Source organism: Amblyomma americanum, chromosome 1, assembly GCF_052857255.1.
Source record: "Amblyomma americanum isolate KBUSLIRL-KWMA chromosome 1, ASM5285725v1, whole genome shotgun sequence".
Lineage (NCBI taxonomy): Eukaryota > Metazoa > Arthropoda > Arachnida > Ixodida > Ixodidae > Amblyomma > Amblyomma americanum.
In genome coordinates, this window is record NC_135497.1 from 220,422,365 (window position 1) to 220,440,352 (window position 17,988).

At 45.2% G+C, this 17,988-nt stretch overlaps 1 protein-coding gene across 1 annotated transcript in view; it reads left to right on the plus strand.

The window, feature by feature from the left end:
- The first annotated feature begins 12,693 nt into the window (after positions 1-12,693).
- Positions 12,694-17,988, plus strand: part of LOC144114646 (aurora kinase A-B-like) — a 39,645-nt gene continuing 34,350 nt past the window's right edge. The window contains exons 1-2 of the mRNA XM_077648514.1: positions 12,694-12,882; positions 13,204-13,321. Coding sequence (XP_077504640.1) covers positions 12,881-12,882; positions 13,204-13,321 — 120 coding nt within the window. The 5' untranslated portion in view covers positions 12,694-12,880. The remainder of the gene's footprint in view (positions 12,883-13,203; positions 13,322-17,988) is intronic.

The following is a 17,988-nucleotide window of genomic DNA, read 5'->3' on the forward strand; positions in this document are numbered from 1 at the left end:
GCTTCGATGTCGGCAAGGGAAGGATCCGGAGCCGGCGCCACCGCCGTCTCGCTCTCCATAGCCTCCGCGGTGGGGGGTACTAGGGGAAAGGGGAGTTGTCATAGCCTCTAAGGCTTCAATTTTGGCGAGTAGCATCTCGTTTTGTGCCCGGAGAGAAGCTACAAGGTTGTGGAGCTCAGCGTCAGCCGCCGAGCGAGGGGGAGGGGAGAGGGGGTGGGAGGATTAGGCAACCCTACCCGAACCGCTCACCTGTCTGCCATTTTTGACGGCGTTGGCCCAGGCATCGGCCGCGTCATTCTTGACTTGAGAGCGGGCTTGCTTTTCCTGGCCGCCGTGTGGGGGCGGCGGTGGCACTTGTTTGCCATCACAAATAGCGCAAATAGCGGCGTGCATAGAGGAAGCAATAGAGACACATTCCATGGAAAAGTGGGATTATAAGAGGGCGCAGTTATCTGAAGAGGAAATAGGCCGAAAATGGGAATCTTATCGACAAAAGAAACAGCAAGTGCAGGTCCTCGTCCAGGCTAAAATAAAGCAGTCCTCTGATCGCTGGCTGGCTCAAGTTCGCGATGCAACTAAAGGGGGCCAAGAAAATTCTGGAACCATATAAGCTGGCTGGGCAAAGCGAATCACGGAAAGCAGGAACAGATTCACGATGCCGAAGGAAAATGTTTAGAGGGAGATGACGCTGTGAACTACATTTCATCAGTTATAGCTGAGTCATTTAAGAAAGACGATAGAGTAATCATCCCAAATGAGGGAGCAACACAGGAACGCACAATAGAAAACACAGTGGAACTGACGAATCTTAACTGGAAAAAGGCGGAGGTAAATATTCCAAGATGTACGTCAGCAGGGATCGGCGAAATTCCAATCAAGCTAATTAATGAACTTGGCCAAAGAGGCAAGGAAACGCTGATAAAAGTATTGGAGGTAGTCATAACGAATCAGCAAATTCCGCACAGCTGGAAACAGAGTAAAATGAAGTTGATTTATAAAGGAAAAGGCAATAAGACGAACATAAAATCCTTCCGACCGACTACGATAACATCAGTTACATACAGGCTGGCGATGCAGGCGGTGAAAATAAAAATGCAGTCATGGGTAGAAATTAATAGAATACTCGGAGAACTTCAGAACGGGTTCAGAAGTGGTAGGCGCTTAGATGATTGCCTGTTCGTGCTTACCCAGTGCATAGAAATAGCTAAGGCGGAAAACAGACCTCTGTATTTAGCCTTCTTGGACATAAGCGGTGCATACGACAACGTGAACAGGGAACTCCTGTGGAACATATTAAAAGGTGAAGGTGTCAGTCATGAGGTAATTAATTTTCTACAGGAAATATATCGAGAAAATGAAGTTGAAAAAACATGGGAAGGAATTAAGAGTACAACAACTATCCAAATACACAAAGGATTAAGGCAAGGTTGTCCTCTATCACCGCTGCTGTTCATGTTTTATATGATAAGTATGGAAATAGGCTTCAAGGAAGCAATCTGGGTTATGATCTTTCACACACATTAGGCGGAAAGGCTGTTGAGCAACGACAACCGGGTTTAATGTATGCGGACGATATTGCACTGTCAGCAGATAGCCAGAAAGATTTGCAAACTTTGGTTAATTGCTGTGGAGACGAAGGATACAGTCTAGGTTTCAGTTTTAGCGCAACTAAGTCAGGTGTGATGGTTTTCAACGGCACAACGGATCAGGAGCTCACAATACAAGGCCATGAAATACCCCGAGTGGCCGAATACAAATATCTCGGGGTATCGGTAAACAAATGGCATATTTACACGGAAAAGCACGAATAGTCTCTCATAGCAAAAGGGCGAAGAGATGCCGGGATGCCGGGAGAGATGCCAGGATAACCAATTTTCGTCACTCGAAGAACTAAAGACGCGCCTGCAAGTGGCCTCAGTGTCAGTGCAGTGGACTGTGTGTGATTCATAAAAAAGTGTAAGATGTTTTTGAACATCACCAACGATCGCGAACCTTGGTTGAAGGCGTCATTGACAGTGTTCGAAAACCTCCAAGTCTCAGCCGCTACCAAGGATCCGCGATCAAGAATCTTGGTAGCGCTGTTGTACCAGACTCGGTTTGCAAAGTAAGCTCCTTGTTGGAAATTTTGAACAACCTCTGCATGCGGTCTGACAAGTCTGGCGAGCGTTGTAGTTCTCGCCACCTGTCGCTTGCAGTAAATTCCCTTCTAGACAAATTGGAATCAAGCATTAATGAAAACAAGAAAGGGACTGTGTAATTTTCAAAGGAATAGCTAACACTGCTCTCTGCAGAGCGTATTCAATTCAGCATACAGGTAATGGTGTTTGCATGCATTCTCCACACAATATCGCCGCATGCCTACAAGTATTTGAGAAAAACAAGTACACTAGTCTTGCGCCATCCGATCACTATTAGGAAAGTGTGCTCATCTGTACAAATGTGCCCAGAAATTGATTCTTGTGATGCAACTTTTCTTCAGTATGTTTCCCAGAGATTTACACATCTGCAGCCACATGAAAAGACAGTGTCGTTGATGCTTGACGAAATTCATATCAAGCCTTGTTTTGATTATAAGGGGGGGGGGGGGGGGGGCAGCATATGTGGTGCTACAGTGAATTCTAGCGAGGCAGCCACATCTGTATACGTGTTTATGATACAAAGTCTGCTGAGCTCATTCAAGGAGGTAGCCCACATTCTTCCGGTAAAAACCATACAGGGCGACCAACTTCATGCTATACCGAAGAAAGCGATCATACGCTTATAAGATATTGGGTACAGGTTCATAGCCATTGTTTGTGACAATAACTCTCTAAACAGAAAGGTAATGAAGATGTTTCTGCCAAAGCCAATGCTTCGTCATGTTCATCCACATCCGGCAGATCGAGATCGGCCATTATTTTATGTGGTAGATGCTGTACATCTTTCGAAGTGTATCAGAAACAATTTGCTGAATCAGAAAAATGTGGGGACTTGCTTTTTCTACCCACGCTTTGCGGTTTCAAACAATGATGTTCGTCCTGAATGCTAAATGACTGCCTTATTTAAAAATTTGAGAGATTTACATAAAGAGGAGTCATCTCTACTGATAAAGTCTGAGTATGGCTTGACATCCAAGGCACTTAATCCGAGCAACTTGGAACGGCAAAATGTGCAGCTGGTACTGCAGGTTTTTAATCCGCACGTAGCCACAGCCATGGCAGCTCGCAGTGGTGAAGCTGATTTTCAGCATGCGGCAGCAACAGCAGATTTCATCAAAATCATTCTTCGCTGGTGGAGTATTGTCAACGTAAAAGCGCCAAATAAAGGCTTCCATCATCGTACTGTTTACGAAGAACCCATGTCTTGCAGTACAGATGACCCAAAAGTAGCTTTTCTGAATGGTTTCATTACCTCGATTGATGTCTGGGAATTTTATGGGCATGACACTGGGGTCCTTACCCAAGACACACTGAGTGCCCTAAGGCTATCTGCTTAATCCTTACTGGCATTGGCAAAGTACTGCATAAGTGAACTTCATTTTAAGTACGTCCTACTAGGGAAAGTTCAAACGGATCCTCTCGAGAGTCGTTTTGGACAGTACCGGCAAATGGCTAGGGAACAGTACCACATATCTGTTCGACAGCTTTGTGAGACAGAGGGCCGGATTCGCCTTCAAAATGCCCTGCCAAAGATGAGCACTGATGACTTCAGAAACATCGAAGAGGCAAACAGTGTCAGAGATGTAGGAACCTCCTTTGGTGTTCAAGTTGTAGACGCTGACCTTGATGCACTCAGAGAACGAATGCCAGTTATTGGTTATGTTGGCGGGTATTGTGCGCATGCTACAATGAAAGTTTTAAAGTGTGAAAGTTGCCGAGGGCACTTGGTTGTTACCGGAAGTGAGACGGAAATGGAAGAAGACACCCATTCCTTCTTCGCACAACTGGACCGAGGTGGACTCAAGTTTCCCTCTGCCCTTGTGATTGCAATAGTCATGTACACGGAGGTTGTAGTTACAAAGCTTGTGACACCCAGTGCCTGCACACAATTTATCCATGGGCCCAACCAAAGGAATGTCTTTTCGGCAACTGACGCTCAACTCTCTACCGAGGCTTGAGGAGATAGATGCATGTGAAAATGAGCATGCCTACGAGCTCCTTGTCACACTTGTTGCAAACTGTGCAGCAAACATAATGCTTAACAACTTATGCAAACAAAGGAATGATCAACTTCATATTATAAAAGAACAGAAGGCAAAAGCAGAAAAGCCCAAATCTTTCTTGAAAAGTAATTTTTCATAACTTGTACACCGCACATTTAATTACTTTAAATTGCACTGCAGGTATTTTATTGCAGTTTCCTCATGTGATTTCTTTGGCGAACTTCTTCCTGTTGTAGTGCAATGAGCCTTCTTTTGTTTGCGTCATGCATGCTTTCTAGCCCAGAGTTTAAATGACAGTTCTTTGTTTTCAATCTGAAATTTTAATATATTCTGGCAATTCAGTGCAATGTTGTTTTTTTACTGAGCTGAACCTCAGACAGTGCCTGCTGTGGTAGGTGAATGACTTATTTGTCACACCTTTTGTCTGTATGTGCTCTTCTTGTGCAGTGTCTATTATTGTACTATTGTTGCAGTGTCTGCATGTATTATTTTATTAGTGTCTGTATTATTGCGCAATGCAGTTTTTTCAGTGGATTCCTTGTGCATTCCTGTACCTGCAGCAGTGAAATAAGTGGTTCTTTGTGTCACTTATTTATTATAACCTAGTCCACAGTTTAGTCACAAGTGTGTTAATTGTACTGTGGTTTCTTTGCATGTCTTCGACTCTACAAAGTAATATGTTGTGTTTTATTCCATTGAAGGGCGGCCACCTACTCTGAAAAATGGATGAAATAATATTTTCTTCTAACCTACAGTTAAGCTGCGAGTATGGTTTTCGTTTTCTACCTCTTGGCATTGCAATGTGCTATGTTCTGCTTCCTCTCATTCATCTGAAACTCGTACCGTGCCACAGGGCCTACTTTAATATAGAGATTGGTATTGTAACTGTGGTGCGTATGTCTAATTGGTGCAACAACTTGTTTCGGCTGTCAGTTGTTTATGGTTTTATAGCACGCAGTATAAAAGGCAACATCCGTCTACATTACAGCGCAATATCGTTTTCTTTCTGTCATGTAATTTGGCCGCGAACGATGTGTGGTCGTAAAAATCTGTAAATACGCCTACAGACAGAGTCTGCTGTGATAAATAAATATGTATAGTTCTGCCCGTGATCTTAATTATTTGTCTTTGCCCTGATAAATCGCGCGGACCTGGCGGTCGACGAGCCTGTCTGTGGTATCAGTTCCCGCGAGGCGAGCGCGCGGCAATCGCTCGCTGCCCTCAGCCGGCGCGCAGTGAGGTCGTTGACGTCGCGTCCCGTTACGCGCAGGCCTGAAAGCTGTTCAGGTGGTAATGGCCTCCGCCGCCGCCGCCAACATGGCCGCCATGGCCGACGAGCACTGCTGTGTTTATTGCACGGAAATGTTATTATCGTGGAAATAAACGCTTAACCAGACATGAAACGTCACTTCTTTTCAGGAACACTGTTTCAGCCCTCGGTTTCAGCGTGAGCGTTCACTCCTGGCTGCAACACTCCGCCGTTTAGATCCTCGGCCCCTTACTGAAGCCAAGGTTCTGGGTCTTTGGAGTAAGCCTTCATCGCAGAGGACAGCTTTGAAGGCACTTTTCAAGTTCTTGGAGGACTCAGGACTGAGTGCGAGATTGTGAACTATCAGTGTGTGCCCTGTGTACCCTGCAAGTAACGGCCAACGGACATGTGGAAAAGTGATCATATCCCTTTGTTCTCTCTCCTTTCTATCTCTCCCTCTGTTCCCCTTCCCACGTGTAGGGTAGCATACCGGGCGCTGCCTAGTTAACCTCCCTGCCTTTCTGTCTTTCTCCCTCTCTCTCTCTCTCTTGTCATTTACATAGAGAAGCAGCAAAGCCAATGCAAGTAAACAGTTCTGTTCCTTCAGGTCCACAAACGCGTAATTAGGAAAACATACGACTGTTCAGTAGCATTTAACACCGCAGATATTTTGCCGTTTATTGTTACATTTACCATCATGATCAAATTTACCATGCGAATACGAAAATTACGAGGACATAAATAACCAATTTGACTGACCTTGCTCATTGAAAGCCCGGCTCACACGGCTTTTCCCAACAGACACTCTCGGATATTGGGTAGATCAACTTGTTGTTGCCGACATGACACGTACCCACGACAGTGGATTGGCCAGGGTTCAGTGGGGAGACCCCACAGAATAGGCTAGACTGGTGCCAAGCTAATGATTGTGCCTTGGGTGAAATTTCAGAGTAATTAAAAAGAAAATTAAAAAAATATATCGGCAGAGAATATCTGAGAATTATGTCTCATCATCTCTGGATTTCGTTTGTCCTTTTCTTTCCTTTTTTTCAGCTACCTGCTTTTACTTCTTTCTTGAACCAGACCAATACCCTTCGTTAATTTTCTGTGCAGAATGTTTCTTGCCGCTTTGCAGGCAGCTAAAATACACATTTTCGTATTTATTTCTATCCATATGGTGCTGTCGCGACCGCACATATAGCACAAATACATGGCAGGATTTCTGCGATCACAGTTTTATTCTTGCAGGATCGCCTGTCTTCCTATGCGTGAAGGTTACGTGATTGCGCAGCATGTTTATTTGACTTGTTTGACATTTTATATACAGCAACTTTAACTTAGGTATTTAAATTTATTAGAGAATATATGTATATTTAAATATCTTCTTTCCATGTTTTGTGTATACTTGCAGTGAACTTTGTTTCCAGTGACGCTTTTTTGCCCTTTCTCAAGCTGTATCTTCGAATTCATGATACTCCATTGTAGCTTCGCATTTCTAATATATATTTTGCAGAATTCCTGCTGTTTATATGTGATCTCTGTTGCGACTATAATTTCGGAGCAATTACTTACAATACTAGGCCGGTGAGAGCTGCGTCCACGCAATACGTTGGAACGAAGGACAGCGTCGCTGAGATTTTTTTTCTGGCCATTGCATTAGTGCAAAATCATAAACAAGGTTATTGAATGACAAAGATTCGTTAAATTATTTGTCCTCAAACTTGATTATTCATATCAGGGACACGCACTGCTTTGCTGGTTTCCAACTTATATAGATCTAAAATTCATGAGACATTTTCTTTACTTACTAAATAAACAAAAAGATGGAATCATTTATATCAGTTATTTCTGCCACGGTTTTTGTGGCATACGAGTATGTTCTTTTATGAAAAATACATATTTTACTTGTCTTGACAGTGTCTGGCGTTCAAAAATTCCTCCACTTTCCATCTAACTAGTCACGTGACCAAACTAAACGTATCAACCTAGGTTTATACATTAATTACATTTTTTGTACATGTAAAATGCCCGTGAAGAAAGTTTCTTATAGCAAGCATTTACTTTAATGCTTACTTACAAATTGCAGCGAAAGTGATGCGTACATTACAGCGAGCCAATGAGCAGTGGCCTGGCTGGGTTTGCGCTGAAAAACACGCACGTCAACCAAGGTCTGATTCGGCGAGCACAACTGGCAGCAGCGTCCAGCAGACTAAGGGCAACCGACCGTTCTGCAAGAAGATGGACGAAGCCATCTGAAGACCGCAGAAGACCAGCGAATCTAGAGCTCAATAAAGCTTTTCGCTCACAACTCACTGCCTCCCTGTGCATTTGTGACATACGTTGGAACCAGTATCCCCATCCCCTTCATAGCTGGATGGATGGATGGACATGGCTGAGCACTTTAAATCGGGCGGTGGCTCACGCCACCTAGCCATGACTAATGAAATTTTACTCTTACCTTGAATTTAGCCAGCAATCAGATAACCTTCGCTTGGTTATTTCTACCCGCTTAAATTTTACTTTCCCTTAGCAACAACCACCACCACCACTACTTGTCTTATTATTAACCTAGTACAGAACGATGCAAATATGACATTTCTTCAAATCCTAGCGGTGAATATTTTGTTTGCGCGCATGCAGGCGTGAGACTTTCTGGAATCTTTGCTAGGCAGATGAATACTCACAACATAGACAAATTACAAAACTATTACATCCTTGTAGTAAAAAAACCGACACCATCTTGCTCAACAGAATAATTGTACCACCAAGCCGCCCGTATCGCAGAGTGACTGTTGGTGTATTCGGCTGACGGCACTCGTGGAGTTTTCCACGCACTCGTGCAGTGCCCCACGTTCGGCTGGATGCCACTCGTGCAGTGCCTTACGTTCGGCTGGGACGAGCACGACACGAGTGCGCGCCACCGCGCCACCGTGGAGACCGACGGTGGTGCGCGGTGCAATCCCGTCGTGCAGCTCGCGCTAGCAGACGTCGCGGCCGGACGATGCTGTTGGCGCAGACAATATCACTACACAGTGGCCGATAGGAAGCATCAACGAAGTGGAAAAAACACGAAGCATCACAAGTGGGCATATTTTAAAGAAATGTTGAATGTTGTAGCGGCTGCGATGCATTTATTCGCGCTGCTATCATGCAGCCACTGGCCGGCGAGCGCTGTGCCTTGACCGTCTGAAAAAATTAAAGGTTCGTCAATATTTTTAGTGCGGCGAACGGCAAATGCGGTTCATCTGGCACGCATGCACTTTATGACATCATACTTTTTGTCAGCGTGAGCATAGGTTAAAAGATATATCAATACAGTGACAATGTGGGGAGCTGAGATTGGATTGAGGATCGTCGGCAAATATTTCCGGAAGTCACTATAGCTGCTCTAAAGCGTATGCGTCAAAACCAGCAAGCATAACGCCGTGGTGTGTCTGACAAACCTGCACAAGCACAGTCGCAGTATTTCATGAGCATGGTCGTGGTTCCCGCATTGCCCACCGTTGCTATGAACGCCGGTCCTGCGCGCTGTTACTGAAGAGGTTGTTGCTAACTGTACAAATTGCTGACTGCAGTCGGCGTCGGCCGCTCGTAAAAATGGCCTCTGAGATCTGTGAAGGTTTCAGAGGCCACGGTGAACAGAGGGCAGAAAGAGCAACGGCACTGTGAATGTTTCGCACGTTCGGCTGGGGTGCAAGTGGACGTGCCACTCGTGTAGTATTTGACGTCACTTCCTAAGCACCGGCACGCAGGCAGTGCGGCTCAGCCGAATACACCATGCGTCTACATGCCTGAATTATGCAGGAAGGATAGCCTACATCAACATCCGATGGATACCACCACATTCGAAATTCTAATTAAGATCGTAAAGTATTCCTAGGATACCTCGATCGCAGCGACGCCGGGGTGAAGACAACTTCAGCGGCGCCGCCATAATGAATCAAACGGGATCAGCGGCGCTAGCGTTTGTAACGGGCTGTTCATGCTCTAGGCGCGCTTCAAAGTGCTTTAACTTGAACAGCCTTTTGTAGCGAGAGCTACACTGGGCTACCAGTCGAGCATTTCGTGGTACATGGGAGAGGCAAGTTGTGATTCATTATGGCGGCGTCGCTAAAATTGTTTGTCTCCACCCGGCGCTGACATGATGCACAAGTTTTAATATAACCTTCTTGCAGTGTTGCCAGATGGCGCGAAGGGCCGTAGCCAAAGTATAGAAAAATTGTAGCCCAAAAATAGCCAACCACAAAATCAGGCCAAGAGAGTTAGTAGCCAAAATGCAGCCAACATGGCCCATCGGAAAGTGAGAGGAAGTTTTTTTATTCGGAACTAAAAATTCGAACAGAAAACAATAAACTTGTGACTAAAAATACCTACGGTTGACTAGAACAAGTGAAGCAGCAGAATGCGAAACATATCGCATTTGTAAAAAAACGAGTTGACTAGGCTATAAAAATCTTACCCGCGTTGACACATGGCGACTCAAGGAACATGTTTCAGATTACCGCACACCAGTTTATGCCCTTCATTCATTCACATCACTACTCGTACATGACAGCACTGTTAAACTTCTCCAAGAAACGCGGGCTTGGTTCAAAATTGTTGCAGCACCCGTACTCCTTTAAGCCACATCGCACATGGAGTATCATTTCCAAAGTACGCACGCTTAATTTGTTTCGGTGGTCTGTTTTAGTTACGGTGACCTGACTGAAAACTCTCTCTACAGCGGCGTTTGACACTGGCAAGCACAGAAGTGCGAAGGCAACTGCCGACAAGTTTGGAAAGAGAGGTTCGCCTGCACTGTTAGTGAGTTTCGTGACCGCTCGCCAGAATTCACTCACATTGTCACTCAGTGCGAGAGACTGGAGCATCGACTGCAAAGTTCCGTACTCGTTTTCAAGGGTTGATGTGCTATTCGGTGCTGCAACAATGGAAATGACTCTTTGAAATGTACGAAACGGCGTGTCACGAATGCATCTGGGCCTCAACAGTTTGAAGTTCTGGAGTAGCTCTAGGTTGTCAGGCAGCCTTTTGAGCAGTGATTTGATACACGCCACAAGGTACACACGACAGCGGTCCAGCATCTGATCCTTCTCGCCGTCTGAAAGCGAGCTCTTGTGAAAGGCGTCAGAGAAAACGGTTCCGTAGTTACACGCACGTACGTGTAGCAAGTGCTTCTCCCAATCTGCTGTTGGACAAGCATGCTCCTTCAGGACCACTCTAAACAGCATCGACCTGACATGCATATCTAAATCTTCAAAAAGCTTAACTGGATCAGGATTTTCCGATTGAAATAGCCTACTGACTCTGTCGAATTCCGAGATGATGGGCTGAATGAAAAGCATGTACAGATAATTTTTTTCGTCTCGAAACATCTCGTGCAGTAGTCGTGCTGTATAACACCGCTCTGTGCTTTGAGCTAGCTTAAAATGCAACCGCAGCTCCGTCCACTGGTCGATAATGCGATTCACAGCTACAGCAACACTCAGCCACCTCGTGTTCGCTATGCTGACCAACCTGATTGGGTCAGTCTCATTGATAGCAGAGTAGATAAGGCGATACTGCTCTCGTCGTTTTGGTGAACATGAAAACCAATTATAGCACTCCCGCACAAGAAACTCAATGTTAGCAGGAAGAGCAGCGGTTGCTTCACTGCAGGATAAGTGGAGGGAATGGCAAGTACACTTCGCAAGAATCAGTTTTGGGTTTTCCTCTTTTAGCAGAGAGTATAACGAGTGGTGCCGGCCGCACATCACACTGGCACCGTCCGTACCAATGCCAACACATTTAGTTAAATCTAGGTTGCATAACTCAAGGAAAGATTTGAGTTCCGCAAACATGCCGTTAGCAGACGCATCAGTGATACGAATCAGTCCCAAAAACCTGGTTTGAAAATCATCTGCTTTCATAGAAAAGTACCGAACGACAACGCCCATCTCTTTTTCGCATGAAATGTCCGTGCTCTCGTCGATGATAAGTGAGTAGGGCTGCTCTCCGATGTCTTCAAGTAGCATCTCGCGGAAGGTAGGTCCAAGAACCTTTGAGACCAGAGCCGTGCACTTGGTGCGTCCTAGCGTTACTCCGACCGCGACATTTGACTCGGGAAACGTACTCGCCAACAGCGGAGCCAAGTGATCCGCAGAGCACAGCGAGCTATGCACGGCGACATGCGCTGCCAGGCGCAGCTCTGCAATCTTCAACTGAGTTGATGTTGGTTTCGAAGGCCCGGGCTTGAAGTGCGACTCGATGGGCCTGGTTGCAGCCGCAAGCTTCATCGATTTCATGTTTTGAATGTGCTTGTGCCTCGTAACATGGACCTTGAGGTCCTGCACGTGCGGCCTCAGCTTGCACTTGCATGCTTTGCAGTATACCATGTCGATGGCGTCTCCGTTGCCCTCCTGTCTCGAAGGCATGATCCAGTCTATTTAAAAAATAGTAAACTGTGAATTTATGCCATAAATCTGTCGTAAACTATAAATCAGCTAATAGCAGATACCTACCTTTGAAATCTGGATTCTGTTCCCATTCTTTCTGGTATTTCCTCGGGTATTTTGCCCACTTCCCCATTGTAAACAGGTGAAGAGGCGAGACAAACACACAGAGCGAGCACAACAGCAGCAGCTTTCAAGCATGCATGGTTTCACTAGGCACTATAGTTTCACTTTCAAGCAAGCGAGCCGGAGAGCGGCTTTGGCTAAAAGCGCCGTACGCAGAATCCCTAGCCAACAAATGCCGCGACGGTCACCATGGAAACACGCCACGTAGACGGAAGCAAAGAATGCAAGCAAACCGCGAAAAAGCTGCAGCAGCTACTAATAAAACGTAGCGCACTTCCCAAAACACGTTTTTTTTTTTTTTGCCATTCAAATGTTCTGGGAGCGTATAGCCCAAAAATAGCCGCAACGCCAAATTATCTAAAAAGCAGCCAGGAAATATTTTAAGTAGCCCAATTTGGCTATAAATAGCCCAATCTGGCAACACTGCCTTCTTGATGCACACTAATATAGATAGATGGATCGATGAATGGAAGTTAGAAGCGTCCCCCTTTGAAACGGGCAGTAGTAGTTGCCACCATGCTCAGTTTTTACTTTATTTTTGTTTATTCTGCTGAAAAGTGTTAACAAAATTCAACATTTTCTTTAAAATACGTCTTTCTACACTTTAAAACTTATGTCACCTCTCTGCTTTTGAACCACCAATCCTCCAATCGCTTTCCCTGATTAGTGGCGCACCCAGGCGGCGCCCTCATGTTCTAACTCGTAACGGTTTATGAATAGCCGTATGTCCGCGAATTCAAATCCCGCTGCACGTCAGTGACGTCAGTCGCAGAAAGCACCGGTCATTCAGTAGAAAAAACCAACACATACTTGCAGGTTGCGGATCCCGGCAGTTTCTCCGTGCTGTTTGCCTGCGTTACGGTATCGTGAAGGTCATTGTGGCAGTTGTCGCAGCTGCATTTTACTGCTGTGAAGTGCCATTTGGCGTCCGAAAACATGTGAGTGCTGTTGAAAATATTTAGCGCCAGACCGCGTTTTCTTACCCGCCTCTCTATTGTAAACCTCGTAATTAAAGACGAAAAGTACAGCTTCTCAACATAATGAGATGTTTGTTATCGGGGCGGTCTCGTTTGATCAATGTATTTCTTGGACTTTTGGGTCAACGCAGTTTTCCAATTTGAAATTATTGCTACAGATTTCCGATGTTTCACGCAATGGTGGGACTGTTGAAAACACGGCTGATATAACAATCAGATCTTGTCTGCAGTTCGTATTTTTTCTGTCTTTGTTTCAATGCGTTACCATTTTTTGACTTGCAGGTCTGTCAAGGAGTGGTGCCTCAAAGACTTTGAGATTGGTCGGCCGCTGGGGAAGGGCAAGTTTGGCAATGTGTACCTCGCCCGAGAAAAGGAGACAAAGTTCATTGTGGCTCTTAAGGTGGGTTGAACTAGTCTGAAGTACCTTTTGACGTTTCAAGTATTTGCGCAACTTGAGAACATACTGTGGATGTGGATATCAAAATGGTGGTTTAGGTTTGGATTATGGGGGTTTAACGTCCCAAAGCTACTGAGTCTATGAGAGACGCCGTTGTGAAGGGCTCCGGAAATTTCGACCACCTGGGGTTCTTTAACATGCACTGACATCGCACAGTACACGGGCCTCTAGAATTTCGCCTCCATCTAAATTCGACCGCCGCGGCCGGGATCGAACCCGCGTCTTTTGGGCCAGCAGCCGAGCGCCGTAACCACTTTGCCACCGCGGCGGCTAAAGCAAACACTTAAATATTTCTAGCAGTTGCCATTTCATTACATCAGAGCTGGTGAAGGAACAGTTGAGAAGTTGCAAGTTTATATATACATATATAAAAGAAAAATTAAAATCTGTCGATGGCCTTCGATTTCTTATTACAATGTTGGCCCTTTGAAATCTAAAGCAGAAAGGTTTATAAATTAATTTTAGTTAATTAATCGTTTCTTCACTGCACTCTATCATGTACATAATGCCCACTTTGCTGTACAACCCACCTGCACAGACCGTACTGATGTATCTCTCAGAGTTACAAAAAAAGCAACTGTAAACAGTTAAAGAAAATGCCCGGTATACCCGTTTAACTACATTCATATAAATGGGCGGGGACAAATAAAACAAGTTGCATATAGACACTAAATTGGTGCTAAATTTTGCTTCTGTAACAAGGCTGTTTCACTGATAACTATTTAAGGCGTGAAGTACTATTCACTTCTGAATATGTTGTGTTGTACATTTAGCATCTTAATGTTTGTTCCATTGCACAATTCAGCATGTTGCATCATGAATGCTTCCCTGTGAAATTGTTTTTGAAATTAGTAGATAGATGCTGCTAGCTTGCTTTCTGTAAGAAACTAAATTTCGTCTGGTGTAAGCCACAAAAACTTTGAAAGTGATTCTGATGGTCACAACCCATTGCATTACCCTTCTAGACACTTAAGTATGCAGTTGTGTGCGTAGTGTCTGATTTGTGTGCTTATAGCCATGAGAGAGAGAGAGAGATAAAACATTTATTATTTCATTGAAGTGTTATTGCCATGGACAATACTGAACAAATGAAATGCGAACAAGAAAACTGAAATGCCAACACCAAACACAAACACATTAGCTTTATGAGAGGAAGCACAAACAAGGCTAATTAACATTTCTAAAGACACAATATTCACACCTTCAAAGTGAAATTAACCTGTTCTGTTATAGAGCTTCCCTCGGCTAAGATCTCCTCACTTTGTTGTTTGTGTCATTTGTCTTGTTCACGATTCATTTTTTGAGCATAGTGCAGTTTTGAACATAGTAAACTTTCAAAGCGAACATACAGATTTTCTGAAGCTGTGCTAGGCCTGGACATGATTTCTTTGTTTAAGGCAAATTCACTTCTATTTATATTGTAACTGGATGCATTATTTTTTACATTTGCATTACCTTTGACAGGCTGAAGTGCTGGCACACATGTGTATATTCCATTCTGATGGAATTAAAAACAGTTGTTGTAGGTAATTTTCACTCGCTTTAATTATGCAAAACGCCCGCAGGTTGCGAGAGTTTGACATAAAAGAAAAAGATGAAACTTACTGCTAGAGGCGATGCAAGTTGACTCACAACCTGGGACTTTGGTGTCTGCATTTGTGTGTGTGTGCATGCATGCATGCATCAGTAGATGGAGCCACAACCCCAGTGTGCACCAAACACATGTTGGATTGACATGTGCACCGTGAGTTCTGAGGAGATGCTCCCCCATTATTGATCCATGGCAGGGCACCAGCCTATGTAATGTACAGTATGTGATGAAACCATTGTTCTGTGAACGAAACACAACACATTTCATGCTGTTGTGCACTCTGTGGCAATGGGCAACTGCCGCCATACTGTCCCCCTGAGCGAAGAATGAGCAGGGGTACTTGTGCCATGCTCCCTCACCCCTCTCGCAAGTGCGTCTGCTCTCGGTTCCACCTGCATTAAGTGACCATTGGTGGCATGTTCTCAAGAGCACCCCCTCTCTGACATGCATGTTTCTTATGGCTCAGGTTTTCCCGGATAACAACTGCTTTAGCCAGCAGGAGCATTAGAGCTACATTAGAGCATATACTGCCGATGCAATGCTAAGTCAGCGGAGGCAACACACCACTGTGGCCCCTGCTTTTTGTAGACGGCACCTCCGGCCTGACCTGACCGGGGAAAATCTGCAGTCACCTTTTGCTGTCCTCTCCTTCACTGTTTATTTTCCTACCATCTTTCTCAGAATTCCCCTCTCTCCTCCTCTCTACTTGGCTTTTCCTTTTTTCCTTGTGGCTTGGGTTAACCTTGTGTGGCTAACTACCCTGTGTTGTGCCATATTGGGATATAGCTAGGATGCACAGCTGGCTTCAACAGGGCTTGCTTTCAAGGTCATGTCCGATCCCCTCGTTTGGCTCCATGGTGGGTGGCTGGCATTGTGGCCAAACTATACACACGTTTCGTGGTTCCCCCTTTCCCACAAGATGATTGCCGTCACAATAGAGGGAGGACAAAGATGAATGCGCAGTAATTACAGCAATCGACGGAAACTCTCAGAAAATTCCACGTTCTACACCATGAAGAGACAGAAAAAAACTGTCCGAACAATATCTCCATTCTTGGTAGCAAAAAGCCTGACTGCTGCCTTGGGCATGGGCTACAAGGTTAAAAATGTGCCTAGTGGTGACCTGTTACTCGAGCTGAAAGATAATGCCCAATATTCAACACTGTCCACCATAATGTCGATTGGGGAAACCCCAGTTTCAGTAACTGCTCACAGATCCTTAGACACCATCCGGAGGGCAATCTCAGAAGCAGACTTTTCGAACTCACCGAAGAAGAAATACTGGACGGTCTCAAGAACCAGAATGTCATCAATGTTTACTCTATCACAATCAGTATAGAAAACAACGAACTACTGACAAAGCATCTTGTCCTCGCCTTCAACTCAAGTACACTCCCCAAAGCAATAGCAGTTGGTTACTTGGGAATAGATGTCTGCCACTACAAATTGAACCCGCAACAATGTTTTAACTGCCAACGATACGGTCAAGACTCAGAGTTGCCATGGCCGCAAAACTTGAGCGAAATGCGCCTCACATGAGCATGCTTCTGAGAACTGTGAAGCGGCACCGTGCTGCGCTAAGTGCGAGGGAGATCACCCCACTTATTCAAGCTCTTGCCCAACATGGAAAACAAAAAAAAGCTATGAAAACAAAGGAAAACATTTCGTTCAGAGAAGCACATCAACGACTCTTGCATTCCATTGGCATGTTCTCTTTCAATTCCAAAACAAAATTCTCTGATGTCGGGGCACCTCACCGGGGTTCGGCACCTGCCCAGGCCACATACAGTGAGCGTGTGGCAGGGCCATCTGTGCCCCCAGCAGACGTAGCAAAGGCCGCCCTGCCATCTCTATAAAAGGGCCCACTGACCCTCGAGTCAGCAGCCCAAAAGATTCTTCCCCCCCCCCCCCCCCCCCCCCCCCCTCCTCCCAATCGGAGGAGGTGTGCATCTCGCTCACTGCCGGCTTCCCCGCGAACCTCCAGCGCCTCCAGTGAGGCAATGGACACAATCTCCAGCAAGTCCACGATGCAGTGGTGGCGCAGCTCACTTGAGCTTGCCAGGAGACAAAAAACTTCAGTAATAGGCCCCAAGAAGCCAGGAGCCTATTTTCCTAACCGAATCTCCCAAAAAACAGTAAAAATGGCATTCCTAATTCATTAGAACTGTCGAGGACTACTGAACAACTACAGCGATGTAATAGACCTCTTCAAACTCAGTTTCTCCCATGGCTCTTTGCACAGGAAACAAACTCAGGACCTAAACATAAAAATATTTTCTAGTAATATAGTCTTCCGCTGTGACAGGGAGCACTCAAGTAGGCTCCCTGGATGCGTCGCTATTATAGTGCAGAGCGATGTTGCAACTCACGAAGCTGAGCTTAAAACTACATATGAAGCTGTTGCAGTCATTGTTTTACATTTTAAATCACGTACAGTATGTTCTATGTACCTCGAGCTACACTTAAAAGTAACACTCCATTATTTAGAAGCACTTTTTAAACAGCTACCAGAGCCATATCTCGTAATTGGAGGTTTAATGCCCTTTCTGGTTTTTCGAGAAATGAACAAACTGTCACTAGAGGTCGTAATTTAATTTTATTCTATGCAGTAATGTCTGCCGGCTCAATACAGGGAAACCCATGTACAGCTCTCCAAGTTCTGGAAGAGTGAGCTTCATAGACGTGTATTTTATTTATTTTATGCGGGGTTTAATATCCCAAAGTGACTCAGGCTATGAGGGACGCCGTAGTGAAGGGCTCCGGAAATTTTAGCCTTTAGCCACCTGGGGTTCCTTAACGTGCACTGACATCGCACAGTACACGGGCCTCTCGAAGTTCTCCTCCGTCGAAATCCGACCGCCGTGGCTGGGATCGAACCCACGCCTTTCTAGTCAACAGCCGAACGCCATAACCACCGAGCCACCGCGGCGGCCTAGACCTGTCTTTTAGTACACCTGCTTTTATCGATTTTAAATGGGATGTTCTGAATAACCGCTTCGGAAGTGATCACCTTCCTGTG